General features: G+C 44.5%; 1 protein-coding gene across 7 annotated transcripts in view; it reads left to right on the top strand.

Moving 5' to 3' along the window:
* The window catches only part of nfic (nuclear factor I/C), a 152780-nt gene that overhangs the window by 8084 nt on the left and 121685 nt on the right, over window positions 1–23011 (top strand). For 6 of the 7 annotated variants that reach the window (XR_004563118.1, XM_034180197.1, XM_034180193.1 and 3 more), the window contains exon 2: window positions 14901–15071. Coding sequence is in view for 6 of the 7 variants with exons in the window: in XM_034180197.1 (XP_034036088.1) it covers window positions 14901–15071 (171 nt within the window). In the remaining variant the exon portion in view is untranslated. Of the gene's footprint in view, window positions 1–12090; window positions 12228–14900; window positions 15072–23011 lie in introns of those variants that run through there. The other variant, XM_034180196.1, reaches the window with a different exon arrangement.

Below are 23011 nucleotides of genomic sequence, written 5' to 3'. Positions count from 1 at the left end.
TCTGTGAAAGGCACTATATAAATAAATTTACTTACTTACTTACTTACTAATATTGAGTGCACCTTTTAAAACATCATAAAATGTGCGCACATCATCAAACATTCTCTCCACATGCAAAACATTTTGCGATGACACTTCCAGGGCTCCGTAAAAATGCCTGTTTTTACAAATAAAAATGGAATATTTTACAAAAGCACATTTATCTTTAAACCAACACACGACACAGTCACATTAACGTGTTGGTTTACATAATGAATGACTGAACCAATCAGTGTTTAGCTGAGGCACTTTTACCCAGAATGCTTTGCAGTCTGTGTTTGTTACAAAACCTCAGAATTAATGCATTATTCAACATTAAAAGATATATGTTATATATTAACTTTGTACAAATGACAGAATTGACATTAATGGAGTTATTCTATCAGTATTTTCACAAAACCATAAGTTAGTATGACTTTATTTTTCAAGACCTCCGCCTGACTGGAGCATTATGATTAGTAGAGAGCTAGTTTTGTGGGTGCTCTGAGGATTCTTCTGTGCAGCTTCCTACAGCGGGCAGCATGGTCAAATATGGAAATACTGGCTCATTTTTTGGGACTTTTTTGCTTTTGATGCTTTCAAAAGTGATCGTGTTAAAAGTCAATTTCAGCTTCTTAGTATTTGCAAATGTACCAGAACCAATACTGGAATTTATCGGTTATCAATTATCTGTAACTTCCGATACATTTTTGGGTGGCTTATTGGTTTATCTTTATCAAAGATAACTTTTCAGTTATCTGATTATCTGTTATCGAAGTTAATTTTTTGGTTATCTGTGCCCACCTCTGCTTGAATGTAATGGTGTTGGGGGGCGGGGGGAGCATTTATAGCCCTCGCCCCTCTGGCTATGAAGGAACACGACAAAAAGAAGAAGAGTGTTCTGACACAATAACATCGTCTGCTGACAAGCGCTGCTTTGGTACAAGTGCTGCGACATTCTGATGACAGTTCAAAGACTTGTACCAGGTTACGAGAAATTCCTCCTAAAAATGTGAGAGGAGTGGATTTCAGAACAATTATGCACTTTTGGGACAGAAAGACAGACAGACAACCAGTGGATTAAAAACTCATTTATTGATGTACAAAAGTTTGATCTGACAACTGGACCTGAAACAAAGAGAGTGAAACATGAAACACAGAAGCATGTCCATGTTCAACACATCGGACACATGAAAGTGTGTCACACAGTTTTATAAGCATTTGCCAACACGTGTCATAGGGTTTTATAAGCATTTTCCAACATGTCACACGGTTTTTATAAGCATTTGCCAACATGTGGCACGTGGTTTTTATAAGCGTTTGCCAACACGTGTCACGCCGTTTTATAGCCATTTGCCAACACGTGTCACACGGTTTTTATAGCCGTTTGCCAAAACGAGTCACACGGTTTTTTTTAGAAGCATTTGCCAACATGTCACACGGTTTTTATAAGCATTTGCCAACACGTGTCACACGGTTTTATAAGCGTTTGCCAACACGTGTCACACGGTTTTATAAGCGTTGGCCAACACGTGTCACACGGTTTTATAAGCGTTTGCCGACACGTGTCACGCGGTTTTATAAGCGTTGGCCAACACGTGTCACGCAGTTTTTATAAGCGTTTGCCAACACGTGTCACGCGGGTTTTATAGCCGTTTGCCAAGACGTGTCACACGGTTTTATAAGCGTTGGCCAACACGTGTCACGCGGTTTTATAAGCGTTTGCCAACACGTGTCACGCAGTTTTATAAGCGTTTGCCAACACGTGTCATGCAGTTTTATAGCCGTTTGCCAACACGTGTCACGCGGTTTTATAAGCGTTTGCCAACACGTGTCATGCGGTTTTTATAGCCGTTTGCCAACACATGTCACGCGGTTTTTATAGCCGTTTGCCAAAACGTGTCACATGGTTTTTTTAGAAGCATTTACCAACATGTGTCACACGGTTTTTATAAGCATTTGCCAACACGTGTCACACGGTTTTATAAGCGTTTGCCAACACGTGTCACACGGTTTTATAAGCGTTTCCCAACACGTGTCACACGGTTTTATAAGCATTGGCCAACACGTGTCACACGGTTTTATAAGCGTTTGCCAACACGTGTCACGCGGTTTTATAAGCGTTGGCCAACACGTGTCACATGGTTTTATAAGCGTTGGCCAACACGTGTCACACGGTTTTATAAGCGTTTGCCGACACGTGTCACGCGGTTTTATAAGCGTTTGCCAACACGTGTCACGCAGTTTTTATAAGCGTTTGCCAACACGTGTCACGCGGGTTTTATAGCTGTTTGCCAACACGTGTCACACGGTTTTTATAAGCGTTTGCCAACACGTGTCACACGGTTTTATAACCGTTTGCCAACACATTTCACACAGTTTTATAGCCGTTTGCCAACACGTGTCACACGGTTTTATAAGCGTTGGCCAACACGTGTCACGCGGTTTTATAAGCGTTTGCCAACATGTGTCACGCGGTTTTATAAGCATTTGCCAACACGTGTCACGCAGTTTTATAGCCGTTTGCCAACACGTGTCACGCGGTTTTATAAGCATTTGCCAACACGTGTCACGCGGTTTTTATAGCTGTTTGCCAACACATATCACGCGGTTTTTATAGCCGTTTGCCAACACGTGTCATGCCATTTTTACAGCCGTTTGCCAACACGTGTCATGCGGTTTTTATAAGCGGTTGCCAACACGTGTCACACGGTTTTTATAAGAGTTTGCCAACACGTGTCACGTGGTTTTTATAGCCGTTTGCCAACACTTGTCAGACTGTGAAGGAGGTCTCACACACTGGGGACATTGTTTCTTCTCAGCTTGCCTCTACTGGTGGTTGGCTCTCACTGCGGTATTGTATCACTTCCTGTTCCGGAGCACAGCGGTGTTTTTCTGTATCTGTTAGCTGTTTAATCTGCGCAGTTAGATTGATCTAGTTATCTAGATTACGATTTGTTTCCCAGTGTAATCTTTACGTGCCTTAACTAAAGCACTCCTTCTGCTGAATCACCTCTAAATTATTTACACATTATTCACTTTGCGTGTTTTTAGGAATCCGCTAGCTTAGCGTAGCTACTAGCTCTTAGCCGATTTAGCATGGCGGCTTCTCCTGTCTCTCCCGCACTTTTCTGCTCTGGGTGTGAAATGTTTAGTTATTCCTCGGCCTCCTTTAGCAGTAATGGTACTTGTAATAAGTGTAGCTTATTCGTAGCTTTGGAGGCCAGGCTGGACGAATTGGAGACTCGGCTCCACACCGTGGAAAATTCTACAGCTAGCCAGGCCCCTGTAGTCGGTGCGGACCAAGGTAGCTTAGCCGCCGTTAGTTCCCCCCTGGCAGATCCCGAGCAGCCGGGAAAGCAGGCTGACTGGGTGACTGTGAGGAGGAAGCGTAGCCCTAAACAGAAGCCCCGTGTACACCGCCAACCCGTTCACATTTCTAACCGTTTTTCCCCACTCGACGACACACCCGCCGAGGATCAAACTCTGGTTATTGGCGACTCTGTTTTGAGAAATGTGAAGTTAGCGACACCAGCAACCATAGTCAATTGTCTTCCGGGGGCCAGAGCAGGCGACATTGAAGGAAATTTGAAACTGCTGGTTAAGGCTAAGCGTAAATTTGGTAAGATTGTAATTCACGTCGGCAGTAATGACACCCGGTTACGCCAATCGGAGGTCACTAAAATTAACATTAAATCGGTGTGTAACTTTGCAAAAACAATGTCGGACTCTGTAGTTTTCTCTGGGCCCCTCCCCAATCAGACCGGGAGTGACATGTTTAGCCGCATGTTCTCCTTGAATTGCTGGCTGTCTGAGTGGTGTCCAAAAAATGAGGTGGGCTTCATAGATAATTGGCAAAGCTTCTGGGGAAAACCTGGTCTTGTTAGGAGAGACGGCATCCATCCCACTTTGGATGGAGCAGCTCTCATTTCTAGAAATCTGGCTAATTTTCTTAAATCCTCCAAACCGTGACTATCCAGGGTTGGGACCAGGAAGCAGAGTTGTAGTCTTACACACCTCTCTGCAGCTTCTCTCCCCCTGCCATCCCCTCATTACCCCATCCCCGTAGAGACGGTGCCTGCTCCCAGACTACCAATAACCAGCAAAAATCTATTTAAGCATAAAAATTCAAAAAGAAAAAATAATATAGCACCTTCAACTGCACCACAGACTAAAACAGTTAAATGTGGTCTATTAAACATTAGGTCTCTCTCTTCTAAGTCCCTGTTGGTAAATGATATAATAATTGATCAACATATTGATTTATTCTGCCTAACAGAAACCTGGTTACAGCAGGATGAATATGTTAGTTTAAATGAGTCAACACCCCCGAGTCACACTAACTGTCAGAATGCTCGTAGCACGGGCCGGGGCGGTGGATTAGCAGCAATCTTCCATTCCAGCTTATTAATTAATCAAAAACCCAGACAGAGCTTTAATTCATTTGAAAGCTTGTCTCTTAGTCTTGTCCATCCAAATTGGAAGTCCCAAAAACCAGTTTTATTTGTTATTATCTATCGTCCACCTGGTCGTTACTGTGAGTTTCTCTGTGAATTTTCAGACCTTTTGTCTGACTTAGTGCTTAGCTCAGATAATTATAGTGGGCGATTTTAACATCCACACAGATGCTGAGAATGACAGCCTCAACACTGCATTTAATCTATTATTAGACTCTATTGGCTTTGCTCAAAAAGTAAATGAGTCCACCCACCACTTTAATCATATCTTAGATCTTGTTCTGACTTATGGTATGGAAATAGAAGACTTAACAGTATTCCTTGAAAACTCCCTTCTGTCTGATCATTTCTTAATAACATTTACATTTACTCTGATGGACTACCCAGCAGTAGGGAATAAGTTTCATTACACTAGAAGTCTTTCAGAAAGCGCTGTAACTAGGTTTAAGGATATGATTCCTTCTTTATGTTCTCTAATGCCATATAACAACACAGTGCAGAGTAGCTACCTAAACTCTGTAAGGGAGATAGAGTATCTCGTCAATAGTTTTACATCCTCATTGAAGACAACTTTGGATGCTGTAGCTCCTCTGAAAAAGAGAGCTTTAAATCAGAAGTGTCTGACTCCATGGTATAACTCTCAAACTCGTAGCTTAAAGCAGATAACCCGTAAGTTGGAGAGGAAATGGCGTCTCACTAATTTAGAAGATCTTCACTTAGCCTGGAAAAAGAGTCTGTTGCTCTATAAAAAAGCCCTCCGTAAAGCTAGGACATCTTTCTACTCATCACTAATTGAAGAAAATAAGAACAACCCCAGGTTTCTTTTCAGCACTGTAGCCAGGCTGACAAAGAGTCAGAGCTCTATTGAGCTGAGTATTCCATTAACTTTAACTAGTAATGAGTTCATGACTTTCTTTGCTAACAAAATTTTAACTATTAGAGAAAAAATTACTCATAACCATCCCAAAGACGTATCGTTATCTTTGGCTGCTTTCAGTGATGCCGGTATTTGGTTAGACTCTTTCTCTCCGATTGTTCTGTCTGAGTTATTTTCATTAGTTACTTCATCCAAACCATCAACATGTTTATTAGACCCCATTCCTACCAGGCTGCTCAAGGAAGCCCTACCATTATTTAATGCTTCGATCTTAAATATGATCAATCTATCTTTGTTAGTTGGCTATGTACCACAGGCTTTTAAGGTGGCAGTAATTAAACCATTACTTAAAAAGCCATCACTTGACCCAGCTATCTTAGCTAATTATAGGCCAATCTCCAACCTTCCTTTTCTCTCAAAAATTCTTGAAAGGGTAGTTGTAAAACAGCTAACTGATCATCTGCAGAGGAATGGTCTATTTGAAGAGTTTCAGTCAGGTTTTAGAATTCATCATAGTACAGAAACAGCATTAGTGAAGGTTACAAATGATCTTCTTATGGCCTCGGACAGTGGACTCATCTCTGTGCTTGTTCTGTTAGACCTCAGTGCTGCTTTTGATACTGTTGACCATAAAATTTTATTACAGAGATTAGAGCATGCCATAGGTATTAAAGGCACTGCGCTGCGGTGGTTTGAATCATATTTGTCTAATAGATTACAATTTGTTCATGTAAATGGGGAATCTTCTTCACAGACTAAAGTTAATTATGGAGTTCCACAAGGTTCTGTGCTAGGACCAATTTTATTCACTTTATATATGCTTCCCTTAGGCAGTATTATTAGACGGTATTGCTTAAATTTTCATTGTTACGCAGATGATACCCAGCTTTATCTATCCATGAAGCCAGAGGACACACACCAATTAGCTAAACTGCAGGATTGTCTTACAGACATAAAGACATGGATGACCTCTAATTTCCTGCTTTTAAACTCAGATAAAACTGAAGTTATTGTACTTGGCCCCACAAATCTTAGAAACATGGTGTCTAACCAGATCCTTACTCTGGATGGCATTACCCTGACCTCTAGTAATACTGTGAGAAATCTTGGAGTCATTTTTGATCAGGATATGTCATTCAAAGCGCATATTAAACAAATATGTAGGACTGCTTTTTTGCATTTACGCAATATCTCTAAAATCAGAAAGGTCTTGTCTCAGAGTGATGCTGAAAAACTAATTCATGCATTTATTTCCTCTAGGCTGGACTATTGTAATTCATTATTATCAGGTTGTCCTAAAAGTTCCCTAAAAAGCCTTCAGTTAATTCAAAATGCTGCAGCTAGAGTGCTGACGGGGACTAGAAGGAGAGAGCATATCTCACCCATATTGGCCTCTCTTCATTGGCTTCCTGTTAATTCTAGAATAGAATTTAAAATTCTTCTTCTTACTTATAAGGTTTTGAATAATCAGGTCCCATCTTATCTTAGGGACCTCGTAGTACCATATCACCCCAATAGAGCGCTTCGCTCTCAGACTGCAGGCTTACTTGTAGTTCCTAGGGTTTGTAAGAGTAGAATGGGAGGCAGAGCCTTCAGCTTTCAGGCTCCTCTCCTGTGGAACCAGCTCCCAATTCAGATCAGGGAGACAGACACCCTCTCTACTTTTAAGATTAGGCTTAAAACTTTCCTTTTTGCTAAAGCTTATAGTTAGGGCTGGATCAGGTGACCCTGAACCATCCCTTAGTTATGCTGCTATAGACGTAGACTGCTGGGGGGTTCCCATGATGCACTGTTTCTTTCTCTTTTTGCTCTGTATGCACCACTCTGCATTTAATCATTAGTGATTGATCTCTGCTCCCCTCCACAGCATGTCTTTTTCCTGGTTCTCTCCCTCAGCCCCAACCAGTCCCAGCAGAAGACTGCCCCTCCCTGAGCCTGGTTCTGCTGGAGGTTTCTTCCTGTTAAAAGGGAGTTTTTCCTTCCCACTGTAGCCAAGTGCTTGCTCACAGGGGGTCGTTTTGACCGTTGGGGTTTTACATCATTATTGTATGGCCTTGCCTTACAATATAAAGCGCCTTGGGGCAACTGTTTGTTGTGATTTGGCGCTATATAAAAAAAAAAATTGATTGATTGATTGATTGTTTAACTCCTGTTGTGGAGTCGCACAGATTTGGGACATGTTTAACTCCTGTCAAACATCCTTTCCTTGACAGCCTTCAGCAGTCTCTGACACTGAATTGCAGAGCCTTTGTTGTGCAGAGACAGTGTCCCCAAATGAACTCTGTATTGAACATTGTGTCCAAATGAAGCCTGTATCAAGGCCCGTATCATTTTAAGCTCACCTGGATTGACGGTCTCACCTGGACTGATGGTCAGGTGGTCTTTTCACCCATCAGCTATCGGCAGTGATGGAATATAACCATCTTCTTGTCTGGAACCACTGGACCAATGAAGCTGAGACTTGGTGTACATGTCCATACCCATGACGACACTAAAGTTTGTTTGAGGTGTTCTCATCTGCCCTTCGACCATACTGAAATTCCACCTAGAGCCAATGGGTTGCAGCTTTTAGAGAGATCGAGCCGAAATTTGTTTCAGGGGTAGCTCCAAACCATATCAGACTTTTTTTTTACCTTTATACAACCTTTGGAGTTTGGCCATGCCCACTTTTCTTCCCCACATTTGAATTGACAACATCTTTTTAGAAGTGAACATTTTGAATTGATTCGCCCCAAAGAAATAAATGGAATCTGTGAAGAGAACGTCAACAATCCTGTTTAGCTGCAGAATGTCAAGTGTATGGAATTGATTAATTTCACAATAACACATTATTTACGGAAATAGAAGCATATGAGCAAGGTGAAAAATACAATAAAACTAAAATCCATCCATTTTCTACACCCACTTACTCCAATTAAGGGTTATGGGGAGCTGCAGACTATCCCAGCAGGCATCGAGCATGACTGCTGGGATAGTCCACCTAACCTGCGTGTCTTTGGATGTGGGAGGAAGCTGGAGCACCCGGAGGGAACCCACACAAACACGGGGAGAACACACAAATTCCACACAGAAAGGACACGGGCAGAGGGCAGAAAAACCCACACAGACACAGGGAGAACACCCAAACTCCACACAGAAAGGACATGGGGGGGACCCACACAGACACGAGGAGCACACGCAAACTCTACACAGAAAGGACATGGGGGGGAGAAACAGACACGGGGAGAACACACAAACTCCACACGGAAAGGACATGGGGGGGACAGACACAGGGAGAATACGCAAACTCCACAGAGAAAGGACACGGGGGGTTGGGAGAAACCCACACAGACACGGGGAGAACACACAAACTCCGAACAGAAAGGACATGGGGGGAGAAACCCACACAAACACAGGGAGAACACGCAAACTCCACATAGAAAGGACACGGGGGTGGGGGACGAAACAGGCATGGGAAGAACACACAAACTCCACACAAAAAGGACACTGGGAAGAACAGACATGGGGGAAACACGCAAACTCCATACAGAAAGGACATGGGGGGGGAGAAACAGACACGGGGAGAACATGCAAACTCCACACAGAAAAGACACAGGGGGAGAGAAACCCACACAAACATGGGGAGAACACGCAAAATCCACACAGAAAGGACACGGGGGGAACCCACATTTAGACGGGGAGAACACACAAACTCCACAAAGAAAGGACACGGGAGGGGGAGAAACACACAGACACGAGGAGAACATGCAAACTCCACACAGAAAGGACGGTGGGGGGAGAAACACACACAGACACTGGGAGAACACGCAAACTCCACACAGAAAGGACATGGGGAGACCCACACAGACATGGGGAGAACACGCAAACTCCACACAGAAAGGACATGGGGAGACCCACACAGACACGGGGAGAACACTTAAACTCCACACAGAACGGACATGGGGTGGGGGGGAGAAACAGACACGGGGAGAACACGCAAATTCCACACAGAAAGGACATGTGGGGGAACAGACATGGGGGGAACATGAAAACTCCACACAGAATGGACATGGGGGGGGGGACAGACACGGGGAGAACACACAAACTGCACACAGAAAGGACATGGGGGGGGGACAGACATGGGGAGAACACGCAAACCACACACAGAAAGGAGACCGGGGAGAAACCCACACACACATGGGAAAAACACACAAACTCCACACAGAAAGGACATAGGGGGGAAACCCACACAGACACGGGGAGAACATGCAAACTCCACACAGAAAAGACACAGGGGGGAGAGAAACCCACACAAACATGGGGAGAACACGCAAAATCCACACAGAAAGAACACGGGGGGAACCCACATTTAGACGGGGAGAACACACAAACTCCACAAAGAAAGGACACGGGAGGGGGAGAAACACACAGACACGAGGAGCACATGCAAACTCCACACAGAAAGGACGGTGGGGGGAGAAACACACACAGACACTGGGAGAACACGCAAACTCCACACAGAAAGAATACGGGGGGAGGTGACCCCCACAGACCAGGGACTGATTAACTCATGTTTGGCAGGGGTTTGACAGACTAGGGTAAGATTAACTAGTGTGTCGGGTAGGGGTTCCACACACTGGGGTGACATTAACTCACATGTGGTCGAGGTCTCACAGACTGGGGCAGGATTAACTCATGGGTTTGGTAGGGGTCTGATAGACTGAGGTGGGATTAACTCATGTGCTGGGTTTGTGTCTCATAGACTGGAATTAACCCATGTTTGGTAAGGTCTGACAGACTCGGGTGTGATTAACTCATGTGTTTAGTAGAGGTCCCACAGACTGGGGTGGGATTAATTTGTGTTTGGTAGGGGTCTCACAGACGGATGGGATTAACTCATTTTGGTAGGGGTCTGACAGACTAGGATGGAATTAACTCATGCATTTGGTCAGGGTCTGACAGATTATGGTGGATTAACTCATGTTTGGTAGGGGTCTCAGACTGGGGTGGGATTAACTCATTTGGTCGGGGTCTGACAGACTGGGGTGGGTTTAACTCATGCATTTGGTAGGGATCTGACAGACTGGGGTGGGACTAACTCATGCATTTGGTAGGGGTCTGACAGATGGGTGGGACTAACTCATGCATTTGGTCGGGGTTTGACAGTCTAGGGTGGGATTAATTTGTGTTTGGTAGGGGTCTCACAGACTGGAGTAAGATTAACTCATTTTGGTGGGGCTCTCACAGACTGGGGTGGGATTAACTCATGTATTTGGTAGAGGTCTCACAGACTGGAGTGGGATTATCTCATGTATTTGGTAGGGGTCTCATAGACTGGAGTGGGATTAACTCGTTTTGGTGGGGGTCTGACAGACTGGGGTGGAATTAACTCATGCATTTGGTAGGGGTTTCACAGAGTGGGGTTGGATTAATTTGTGTTTGGTAGGGCTCTCACAGACAGGTGGGATTAACTCAGGCATTTGGTAGGGTCTCACAGACTGGAGTGGGATTAACTTGTATTTGGTAGGGGTCTGACAGACCGGGGTGGGATTAACTCATGCATTTGGTAGAGGTCTGAGAGACTGGAGTGGGATTAACTCATGCATTTGGTAGGGGTCTCACAGACTGGAGTGGGATTAACTCATGTTTGGTAGGGGTCTGACACACTAGGGCAGCATTAACTAGTGTGTCGGGTTGGAGTGTATCTGCGTTGTGTGTGTGGGGGTGGGGGATTGGTAGGGGTTTGATACACTAGGGTGGAATTAACTTGTGTTTGGTAGGGGTCTCACAGAATGGAGTGGGATTAACTCATGTATTTGGTAGGGGTCTCACAGATTGGAGTGGGATTAACTTGTGTTTGGTTGGGCTCTCACAGACTGAGGTGGGATTAACGCAGGCATTTGGTAGGGGTCTCACAGACTGGAGTGGGATTAACTCGTGTTTGGTAGATGTCTGACAGACTGGAGTGGGATTAACTCATGCATTTGGTAGGGGTCTCACAGACTGGAGTGGGATTAACTCGTGTTTGGTAGGGGTTTGACACAGTAGGTCAGCATTAACTAGTGTGTCGGGTTGGAGTGTGTCTGCATGTTGTGTGTGTGTGGGGGGGGGGGAATTGAACCACAGACTTTCTTGGTGGAAGACTGGAGCACAAATGTTTGTAAACATGTGTTCCTTTCGTTCTGTCACCAAACTGTTCTTTTTTTCTGATGACGACCAGCACCCAGATGATTCAGGTTTGGTTCCAGCTGTTGTGGTTTAAAAAGTCTTGATCCCTTCATGTGGTACTTTTAAAGGACCTACTGGACACATTTTTACTGGTCAGTGTGTGAGACTGATGGACAAGATAACTCAAAAACCAGTGGAGGATTTCATTCAAACATGGTGAGAACTTTACTTGGATAGATATGAAGAGATGACTACATTTTGGAGTAGCCCAATCAAAAGTCAAAGGTGAAAATTAAACAAGACAGCATCCAAAAAACAGCTTTTGGTGTATCTTAACAATCAAGAAGCTTACATGGATGATCGAAAGCACATATTGATGTGCAAAATATTTGGATCTTTTATATATCACCCCAAACAAGGGGAATAATTTTTAAGAAGCTTTATAGTTTTAGTATTTTGATGTTAACAGACCAAATGTTGTGTGTGTGTGTGTGTGTGTGTGTGGGGGGGGGGGGGGGGGGGGGGGGGGCTCTCTGCCGCAGCCTGGGGCGGGGAGGGGGGGGGGAGCTGGTGCGGGACGCTTCTGGTGTCGCGCGCCGCGGATTTATTCCAGCTGGCACGCGCACAGTGTGGAAAATGAAGGTGGAGTGAGCGCGCGCGCGCCGTGGAGTGGTGGTGATATCGGTGCTGACGTTCCCCCGCGGCGGCGGCGGCCCGGCTCGGAGATGGTAGGACTGGAAAAAAGAACCGAAGCTGTTTTTACTGTCCGTGTGCGTCACCGTACGTCGGTTAAAAATCTGTGGGCCCCGTAATCCTCGGTCCGCGGACAGCCACCGATCCGGGACGATGTGACGTGGAATACCGTCAAACCGGCTCACTCTCAACAAGCGAAACCTCACATCGTCCCGGCAAAATGTCAACTTCTGGAGTTGTCCCATCCGAGCGGCGTCCCGCGGGGAAAACACTCGGTTTAACGCTGGTTTCCGAGCCGAACTTGGCGGAGGATGACGGGACGTCACACGTTCCCGCGTCATGTGGATCACACGCACGGCTGCGCTCGTGCGCGGCGCAGCTTCAAAGTGCTGCGTTTCTCTGCGCAGTTTGGAGCGGCCGGGCCGAGCCCGGCCCGAGGCACCTTAAAGTTAGTCAGCGCGGGGCTGGAGGTGGAGCAGCAGGCCGCTCGGAGCAGCTCGAGTTCCGCCGCAGCCTCCTGCCACCACTCGGTGCGTGTGCGAGTTAGTCAGCAGAAAATGGCTGCGTTATAAAGCTGACAGTGAGCCTAATGTGTCAGGCTACAGACAAGTCTGAAGGAGGGCTGAGTCCAAAACATTACCATTACCTGTATATAATAAAGCTTTTTGCGCGGGAGTGCCCTGGTTGTGCGGATTTTTCTGGTTTTGATTTTACTTTAAAACTAAAACATATAGCTGATATTTTCACTTTGTCAAAATGACAGAGTTGCTGTTATTTTCCCTAAACTACCCGGAATTAGTTGGTTTAAATGAAACCATGAGCGAGAAGTGCTTTGTGCTTCATGACTCCTGCACACTGTATCGGCATGTTGAAAGCAAATTACTTCTTTTTCTTCTTCTTTGCAATAGCTGGTCTGCCCACTTTTACGATGGGAGGACTGAGCTTCTCACAGTGGTCTGTTGATTGCAAAGCACACGTCAGAAGCTAACGTAGGATTTTAGGTTTTACAGATGTTTGTGACCGTTCAGCTTTATCTGTATGACAGCAAAAAAGGAAGTTAGCAGACTGAACTAAATTAAGCGGAAGCTAATTGGTCCGCTGATGGTTTTTAAAGTTGTCTGAAAAGCTAATCCGCAAACAAAAATGTTAGCTTTGCTAATTACTGGTTAGTGGATTAGTGGAACTGTGCCCACCACTGCTTTAATTTGAGCCTCAGAGAGTTGATCGGACACTTTAACAACAGTGTAACATCAGTGTAAGTGTGAACTAACAAACAGTAACTTTAATCTGAACCTCAGAGAGCTGATCAGACACTTTAACACCATCAGTGTAAATTTAAACTAACACACAGTGACTTTAATCTGAGCCTCAGAGAGCTGATCGGACACTTTAACACCGTGAGACACAGTGTAAATGTAAACTAACACACAGTAACTTTAATCTGAGCCTCAGAGAGCCGTTCGTACACTTTAATACCATGAGACAGAGTGTAAATGTAAACTCACACATAGTAAAGTTAATCTGAGCCTCAGAGAATAAATCGGTCAATTTAAAACCGTCAGAGTGTAAATGTAAACTAACACACAGTAACTTTAATCTGAGCCTCAAAGAGCTGATGAGACATTTTAACACAGTCAGAGTGTAAATGTAAACTAACACAGTGAGCTGCTGAGTGTGATCAGTCTGTTGTGTCAGTGGATGGAGACAGACTGTAGCGGTTGCTGTCTGTGAGTCTGCTGACTGTATTATGTCATCATGTTTGTGTTTAGTTTTTTGTTCTTTTCCTCTTGAGAATGCTCATCCGGAAGTTTCTTCCTGGGTTTTTTTCCCCCCGTGGCACAGTTTTCCTGAGCCTCAACTTTTCGAGTGTGTCATCATTTCTGGAGTTAAACTGGTCCGTCCTTCCAGGAGACGGCAGCACTCTGTCTGCACGTGTTGCTCCTCCTGCCGCTGCAAGGACAACGTGTTCCCACAAAGCAGTCACACAAGTCTTTGATTCTCTCCCTGCTGTCGGAGTGCTGTGTTCACAACTCCTCTGACCTCACACTGTTCTACAGAGAGCTTCGTGTCAGGCTACAGAGAGCCTCGTGTCGGTGGTCAAACAGAGTCCATGAGGTGCTGCAAGGACTGGTCGGTGTTCTTAAAGCGAAACGGCATTCTCAGGAACTCAGACAGTCCAAAAGGGGTCATAGCTACCATTTTGGGGATGGCCAGCGGGTGAGAATGAGATCCATCTTCGAGAAGATGACCATACAGCCAGGTGTGCTGAAAAATCCTGCATGCTGGGTACTGGGTAGCAGTCTGGTGTCATGGTATCATTAAGTCAGCGATATCACCTCAAGGGCGCCATCCGCTGCCTGCCTTGGAAACCATGTGAAGGGGTAACGCCCATGGACTGTTGGAGTGACTGATGATGCCGAGGCGTTCCACGTGAGCTGACCGAGCAAAATAAAAAAAAAAAAATTTCAGGAAAATATACCTGCAAAATATGAGGAAGAACTGCAGTGGGGGAAGCACTGACCCCTGATGCACTCCATACATCACTGTAGAAAACTCAGTCATAGGCTTGTTGTAAAACAACATAATACATGTACTTGCATGTATCACATTTAAACTTTTATGCTGGTTTCCTGCGACGTAATCAGGCTGCGTACTTCAGTTGGAGGTGACTCTGGTCATTTTGAGTTCTCTGCGGCTGTCTTCCACAGGATGAATTCCATCCATTCATCGAGGCTTTGCTGCCCCAGGTCCGTGCCTTCGCCTACACATGGTTTAACCTGCAGGCCCGAAAGAGGAAGTACTTCAAAAAACACGAGAAAAGGATGACGAAAGATGAAGAGAGAGCTGTCAAAGATGAACTGCTGGGGGAGAAGGCAGAGGTGAGATTTATCAGTCATGATGGAGAAGTCAAAGAGGTCTTATTCCAATCTAAACATTTTCTCAAGATTATCTGTTCATTTTAAGTTATTTGTGACGCACACAATATACAGTGAAGAAAATAAGTATTTGAACACTCTGCAATTTTGCAAGTTCTCCCACTTAGAACTCATGGAGGGGTCTGAAATTTTCATCTTAGGTGCATGTCCACTGTGAGAGACATAATCAAAAAAAAAAAAAAAATCCAGAAATCACAATGTATGATTTTTTTAAAGAATTTATTTGTATGTTACTGCTGCAAATAAGTATTTGAACACCTGTGAAAATCAGTGTTAATATTTGGTACAGTAGCCTTTGTTTGCAATTACAGAGGTCAAATGTTTCCTGTAGTTTTTCACCAGGTTTTCACACACTGCAGCAGGGATTTTGGTCCACTCCTCCACACAGATCTTCTCCAGGTCTTTCAGGTTTGGAGTTTCAGCTCCCTCCAAAGATTTTCTGTTGAGTTCAGGTCTGGAGACTGGCCAGGCCACTCCAGGACCTTGAAATGCTTCTTACGGAGCCCCTCCTTAGTTGCCCTGGCTGTGTGTTTGGGGTCATTGTCATGCTGGAAGACCTAGCCATGACCCACCTTCAATGCTCTTACTGAGGGAAGGATGTTGTTTGCCAAAATCTCGCAATACATGACCCCATCCATCCTCCCTTCAGTACGGTGCAGTCGTCCTGTCCCCTTTGCGGAAGAGCACCCCCACAGTATGATGTTTCCACCCTCATGCTTCACAGTCGGGATGGTTTTCTTGGGGTTGTTCTCATCCTCTAAACATGGTAAGTGGAGTTGATTCCAAAAAGCTCTATTCTGGTCTCATCTGACCACATGACCTTCTCCCATGCCTCCTCTGGATCATCCACATGGTCACTGGTGAACTTCAAACGGGCCTGGACATGTGCTGGCTTGAGCAGGGGGACCTTGCTGCCCTGCAGGATTTTAAACCATGACAGCATCATGTGTTACTAATGTAATCTTTGTAACTCTGGTCCCAGCTCTCTTCAGGTCATTGACCAGGTCCTCCTGTGTAGTTCTGAGCTTTCTCAGAGTCATCCTTACCCCACAAAGTGAGATCTTGCATGGAATCCCAGACCGAGGGAGCTTGACAGTCATCTTGTGTTTCTTCCACTTTCTAATAAATAATCATAACAGTTGTTGTCTTCTACCAAGCTGCTTGCCTGTTGTCCTGTAGTCCATCCCAGCCTTGTGCAGGTCTACAGTTTTGTCCCTGGTGTCCTTAGACAGCTCTTTGGTCTTGGCTATGGTGGACAGGTTGGAGTGTAATTGATTGTGTGAACAGGTGTCTTTTATACAGGTAACGAGTTCAAACAGGTGCAGTTAATACAGGTAAAGAGTGCAGACTAAGAGGGCTTCTTAAAGAAAAATTAACAGGTCTGTGAGAGCCAGAATTCTTACTGGTTGGTAGGGGGTCAAATACTTATTTGCAGCAGTAACATACAAATAAATTATTAAAAAAATCATACATTGTGATTTCCGGATTTTTATTTTTTATTTATTTTTTTTTAGATTATGTCTCTCACAGTGGACGTGCACCGAAGATTAAAATTTCAGACCCCTCCATGATTTCTTTTTATAATTCAAGTATTTATTAGTGTTTCAGTTGGTACATGGCAAATACAATATTACAGACCTCATGTTTACATGAGAAATACACACAAGAAAAACAAAAAACCAAGAGTCAGTTGGAACCGGAGTTGTAACTCAAAAACAGTGCAGGTAAGCACAAAGAAGTACATCATTATATAAACCTCTCAGGCATCAGTAACCACCACATTAAAGCATATTTAACCTATTATTAGGGTTATATTCCTATCTAAGAATTATTTATCGTGATGTATGACCAGAAATGATCCCATACTGATTTTTGTCCTTGTTTTTAAGCTTGTTGAGCATGCACTCATAAGAAGCCATTTTTGTCATCTTATTGGCCCATTCTTTACTTCTGGAGCGGTCTGTATTTTCCAGTGGGTTAGAATAACTTTAGCAGCTACTGAGACCCCTACCATGATGACTGAGAATTTCCCAGCAGAAATGTTAGGTATCTATGCTCTATCCCCCAATAAACATAATCTGGGACAAAAAGGTAAGGGCTTCCCCAGCCAATCACTAAGAATTTGCACCACCTTTAACCAGAAGGGTTTTATAACTCTACACTCCCACAGACCGTGCATAAGAGTCCCAGCCTCATTACAGCATTTCCAGCATAACGGATTATTCATAAGGCCCAGTCTATGCAGCTTTGTTGGAGTCCAGTAGTATCTCTGAAGTATTTTATATTGTGTAGATCTACCTCTACATTCTCTTACAGATTTTCCATTTTCAGATATAATTTTAAACCACTCTTCATCTTTTAACACAGTTCCAATGTCTTTCTCCCATAAAACTTTCAAAGCTTTACAGCCATCACTGAGTGCTGAGTTGATTCTCCTGTAGAATGTTGAGGGTCGATGATGATGAGGTGGGAGATTCAAATAGTCCAAAATGGGATTGGCATCCGAAGACTGAGGCAGTGGCTTTACACAATTCCTTATCTGAAGATATTTCCAAAAGTGTCCTTTACCCGTCAGAGAGTATTTTTGTAATATTTCATTATATGACATTAATACCCCCATCCTTATAAAGATTTCCCAGTGTGGATATTTTGTGATCGTGCCAATTCCTCCAGTAGATTGGTGCCTTTCCAATACAAATGGCTAGGGATGGGTATCGAGAACCGGTTCCTTTCGGGTATCGTTAAGAAATGATTCGATCCACCGACATCAATAAGCTTTGTGCTTAACGATTCTGTTATCGGTCCTTCAGAGTGGCCATTGTTTTGGCGGGTGTTTGTCAGGAAAATGATCATTTCTCTACATTGATTACAGACCCTGCAGCGGGTCCTTAATCAACTTTTCTGCAGCGCGGCTTTGCTTTGAACCTTGAACCAATCGAAGCGTGGTTCGCAGATTGAAGCAATGCTTCGGTCAATTGGTTCGTTTATTTCTTTCGCTTAATTTTCCCCCGTTAAAACCCTAAAGAGCATACGTCTGTGAGTATTATTTACCTTTTCTATGTTAAACCGACCTGTTATGGTCTTCTGAAACAGTTGATAGATGTATTTTATAACTTAAAAACGGGAGCGATGCTAACGCGTTAGCATGTCTATGGCATTTTCAATGTTAAAAGTTAACATTTAGCAATTTCAGCCGTCATCACGTTCGGGTGCATTTGTTTTCAAATTGTAATACAACCCCTGGCAAAAATTATGGAATCACCGGCCTCGGAGGATGTTCATTCAGTTGTTTAATTTTGTAGAAAAAAAGCTGTTCACAGACATGACACAAAACTAAAGTCATTTCAAATGGCAACTTTCTGGCTTTAAGAAACACTATAAGAAATCAAGAAAAAAATTGTGGCAGTCAGTAACGGTTACTTTTTTAGACCAAGCAGAGGGAAAAAAATATGGACTCACTCACTTCTGAGGAATAAATTATGGAATCACCCTGTAAATTTTCATCCCCAAAACTAACACCTGCATCAAATCAGATCTGCTCGTTAGTCTGCATCTAAAAAGGAGTGATCACACCTTGGAGAGCTGTTGCACCAAGTGGACTGACATGAATCATGGCTCCAACACGAGAGATGTCAACTGAAACAAAGGAGAGGATTATCAAACTCTTAAAAGATGTTGCTAAAGATGTCGGTTGTTCACAGTCAGCTGTGTCTAAACTCTGGACCAAATACAAACAACATGGGAAGATTGTTAAAGGCAAACATACTGGTAGACCAAGGAAGACATAAAAGCGTCAAGACAGAAAACTTAAAGCAATATGTCTCAAAAATCGAAAATGCACAACAAAACAAATGAGGAACGAATGGGAGGAAACTGGAGTCAACGTCTGTGACCGAACTGTAAGAAACCGCCTAAAGGAAATGGGATTTACATACAGAAAAGCTAAACGAAAGCCATCATTAACACCTAAACAGAAAAAACAAGTTTACAGTGGGCTAAGGAAAAGCAATCGTGGACTGTGGATGACTGGATGAAAGTCATATTCAGTGATGAATCTCGAATCTGCATTGGGCAAGGTGATGATGCTGGAACTTTTGTTTGGTGCCGTTCTAATAAGATTTATAAAGATGACTGCCTGAAGAGAACGTAAATTTCCACAGTCATTGATGATATGGGGCTGCATGTCAGGTAAAGGCACTGGGGAGATGGCTGTCATTACATCATCAATAAATGCACAAGTCTACGTTGATATTTTGGACACTTTTCTTATCCCATCAATTGAAAGGATGTTTGGGGATGATGAAATCGTTTTTCAAGATGATAATGCATCTTGCCATAGAGCAAAAACTGTGAAAACATTCCTTGCAAAAAGACACATAGGGTCAATGTCATGGCCTGCAAGTAGTCCAGATCTTAATCCAATTGAAAATCTTTGGTGGAAGTTGAAGAAAATGGTCCATGACAAGGCTCCAACCTGCAAAGCTGATCTGGAAACAGCAATCAGAGAAAGTTGGAGCCAGATTGATGAAGAGTACTGTTTGTCACTCATTAAGTCCATGCCTCAGAGACTGCAAGCTGTTATAAAAGCCAGAGGTGGTGCAACAAAATAGTAATGATGTGTTGGAGCGTTCTTTTGTTTTTCATGATTCTATCATTTTTTTCCTCAGAATTGAGTGATTCCATATTTTTTTTTCTCTCTGCTTGGTCTAAAAAAGTAAGCGTTATTGACTGCCACAGTTTTTTTTCCTTATTTCTTATAGTGTTTCTTAAAGCCAGAAAGTTGCTATTTGAAATTACTTTAGTTTTGTGTCGTGTCTGTGATCTGCTTTTTTTTCTACAAAATTAAACAACTGAATGAACATCCTCCGAGGCCGGTGATTCCATAATTTTTGCCAGGGGTTGTACGTGTCTTATTTTATTGTTTTTATCTTTTATGTTTTTATCCTTTTATTTTTTAATCTTTTGATTGATGTTGCTTTGTTTTTTTTGTGTTGTGTGAAGCGCCTTGAGGCGACCACATTGTGAATTGGCGCTATACAAATTAATAAAATTTGAATTTGAAAAGGTTACCAGATTCTCAGTAAAATGTGATAAAATTCCCAACACTTAATATTACTGTTTCATTTCGTAATCATCAGTCAAACTGTAGTTAAGTACGATGAGGAAGAACTCGCGTTAAACAGACTACTGACCGCCATCACTCAAGGTCAAACCAGCATCACATGGGCCGCCCAACGCCAAGTTCACCCAGTCTGAGCAGGAATCCAGCAGGTACTGTCATGTTTGATATGTCATGGCACAATAAAATTTTCCCCAATTCAGAGTTGGGTTGGAGTTGGGTGTAGGGTTAGGAATAGAGTTAGAGGTGGTCTAAAGTAGGGTTGGGATTAAAGTCAGGTTGTTGGGGTTAGCGGTGGAGTAGGGGTAGGGTTAAGGTTGGGCTGTTAGGGGTTGGGGTAGGGTAGGGGAAAATGACTTGATCCCCATCCAGTGTTGCACAATGGTGAGTGTGTGGAAACTGGTTGGAATTACAAAGGAGTTAGGGATTGAGGTTAGAGCTGGTGGTGAGGATTAGGGGTTAGGGTCATTGTCAGGATTAAGGTTAGGGCTAGGTGTTAGGGTTAGGGCTGTGGTTGGGGTTATTGAGGTTATGGTTAGAGGTTAAGGTCAGGGTTAGATTTAGAGATTATGGCCATGTCACACCTTGACGATTTAACCTGCGTATGCCAACTGTATTTAAAAACTCTGATGCACGCTGGCACACGTCTAACAAATTTTTTGAGGAGCTCAGTTTATTAGGACATACATTAGCGAGCTTCAGCGTGTTTCAACATGCTCTTAACCCATAAAAAACTTATTAACTTATTTGACTTATGCCAGCGTTTTTTAATACAGTTGTCATACGCTGGCTAAGTTGTCAAGATGTGACAGGGCCTTTAGAAAATTCTTTTTATTGTGTTTTTCTTATAATGAATAAAAACAGAAGAACAAAAGAACAACCCCCCTCCCCAGTGCACCAGTGATTTACAAACAAACAAACAAAAAAATATATATATTGATCTGCAATAAGACAGCAGACAAACCAAAGCAAAAAATAAATAAATAAATACACTAAATAATTTTGAAAACAGATACGCAAACAGACAAATAGAACGATAGGGTGAAAAATTTAAATAAATAAAAATTATCATTACTGTTGGGAAGGTGTCGTAGCACGGACCCACAACAGGGGGCGCAAATGAACGGACAGTGAATAAGCCAAAAAGTAACAATTTAATGTTGTGATAATACACAACTAAATACACAAAATCTGCAAAGTCAATTAACACCAGGTGACGTGTGGGCAGGCTCGAAGATAGAAGACCCCCGACCAGAGAGAAGCCGCGTCCCACACGGCTTCCACCACCAACGGTCTGAAGAACACCGGAGCCGCCAAGTCCCGAGTCCCCAGGTGGCCTCTGTCTTCGGCTGTCGACCCTGGTACTGCTGGCAGAAAGCAGAGACAAGATGAATGAGTGTGAGTCCGCACACTCAGTAATCCACAGTCTGCACACAGTTAGGAGGGAGCACCTCCACCTCCAATCACACACTCGTGCAGCTCCTGATTAACCACTTATCTGGTTTGGGGTGTGAGGCGAAGCCGTCGTTGTCACACCAAACGCCAATCCCACAGATAAGGAAAGCACCAGGAAAACGACTGCAACAGAAGTTCAGATTATTACTCAACGTATGAGTCAGCAGAGAAATTACCTCTTCAGTAGTCGATTTCTCGGCGAGGAGGTGGAGTTGCAGTCCGGCCTTTATGGTGATGATGATGATGATGAATGAGTGACAGCTGGTGCAGAGGATGAATGACAGCTGTCACTTCTTCTGGGTCTGGCGCCCTCTCGTGCTTGGAGCCCGCACTCCAAGCAGGGCGCCCTCTGGTGGTGGTGGGCCAGCAGTACCTCCTCTTCAGCGGCCCACATAACAGGACCCCCCCCCCTCAACGGGCGCCTCCTGGCGTCCGACCAGGCTTGTCCGGATGTCTCGTGTAAAAATCGGCCAGGAGGGCCGGGTCCAGGATGAAGCTCCTCTTCACCCAGGAGCGTTCTTCAGGTCCATACCCCTCCCAGTCCACCAGATATTGGAACCCCCGGCCCTTACGACGGACGTCCAGGAGCCTGCGGACTGTCCAGGCAGGCTCCCCGTCAATGAGCCGGGCAGGAGGCGGTGTAGGTCCCGGAGCACAGAGGGGCGAGGTGTGGTGTGGTTTAAGACGGGACACATGAAACACAGGGTGAATCCGCAGTGAAGCCGGGAGTTGGAGCTTCACTGCGGCCGGGTTGATGATCTTGAGGATACGAAATGGTCCGATGAACCTGTCCTTCAGTTTTGGGGAGTCAACACGGAGAGGGATGTCCTTGGTCGAGAGCCACACCTCCTGCCCGGGCTGGTATGTGGGGGCCGGGGAATGCCGGCGGTCCGCATGGGTCTTGGCCCTCGTCCGGGCCTTTAACAGGGCAGAGTGGGCGGTCCGCCACACCCGGCGGCACCTCCTGAGGTGGGCCTGGACCGAGGGCACACCGACCTCTCCCTCCACCAGTGGGAACAGTGGGGGCTGGTACCCCAAACATGCCTCAAAAGGGGAGAGGCCGGTAGCAGACGAGACTTGGCTGTTATGGGCATACTCGATCCAGGCCAGATGGTGACTCCAGGCCGCCGGGTGCGCGGAGGTGACGCAGCGAAGGGCCTGTTCCAACTCCTGGTTAGCCCGCTCTGCCTGGCCGTTTGTCTGGGGGTGGTACCCGGACGAGAGACTCACGGTGGCCCCCAGCTCCTTACAGAAACTCTTCCACACCTACGAAGAGAACTGGGGACCACAATCTGATACAATGTCCGAT

This window comes from Thalassophryne amazonica, chromosome 10, assembly GCF_902500255.1.
Source record: "Thalassophryne amazonica chromosome 10, fThaAma1.1, whole genome shotgun sequence".
NCBI classification, from domain to species: Eukaryota; Metazoa; Chordata; class Actinopteri; order Batrachoidiformes; family Batrachoididae; genus Thalassophryne; species Thalassophryne amazonica.
The sequence above is the reverse complement of the archived record's forward strand: the minus strand, read 5'-3'. Positions and strand labels throughout refer to the sequence as shown.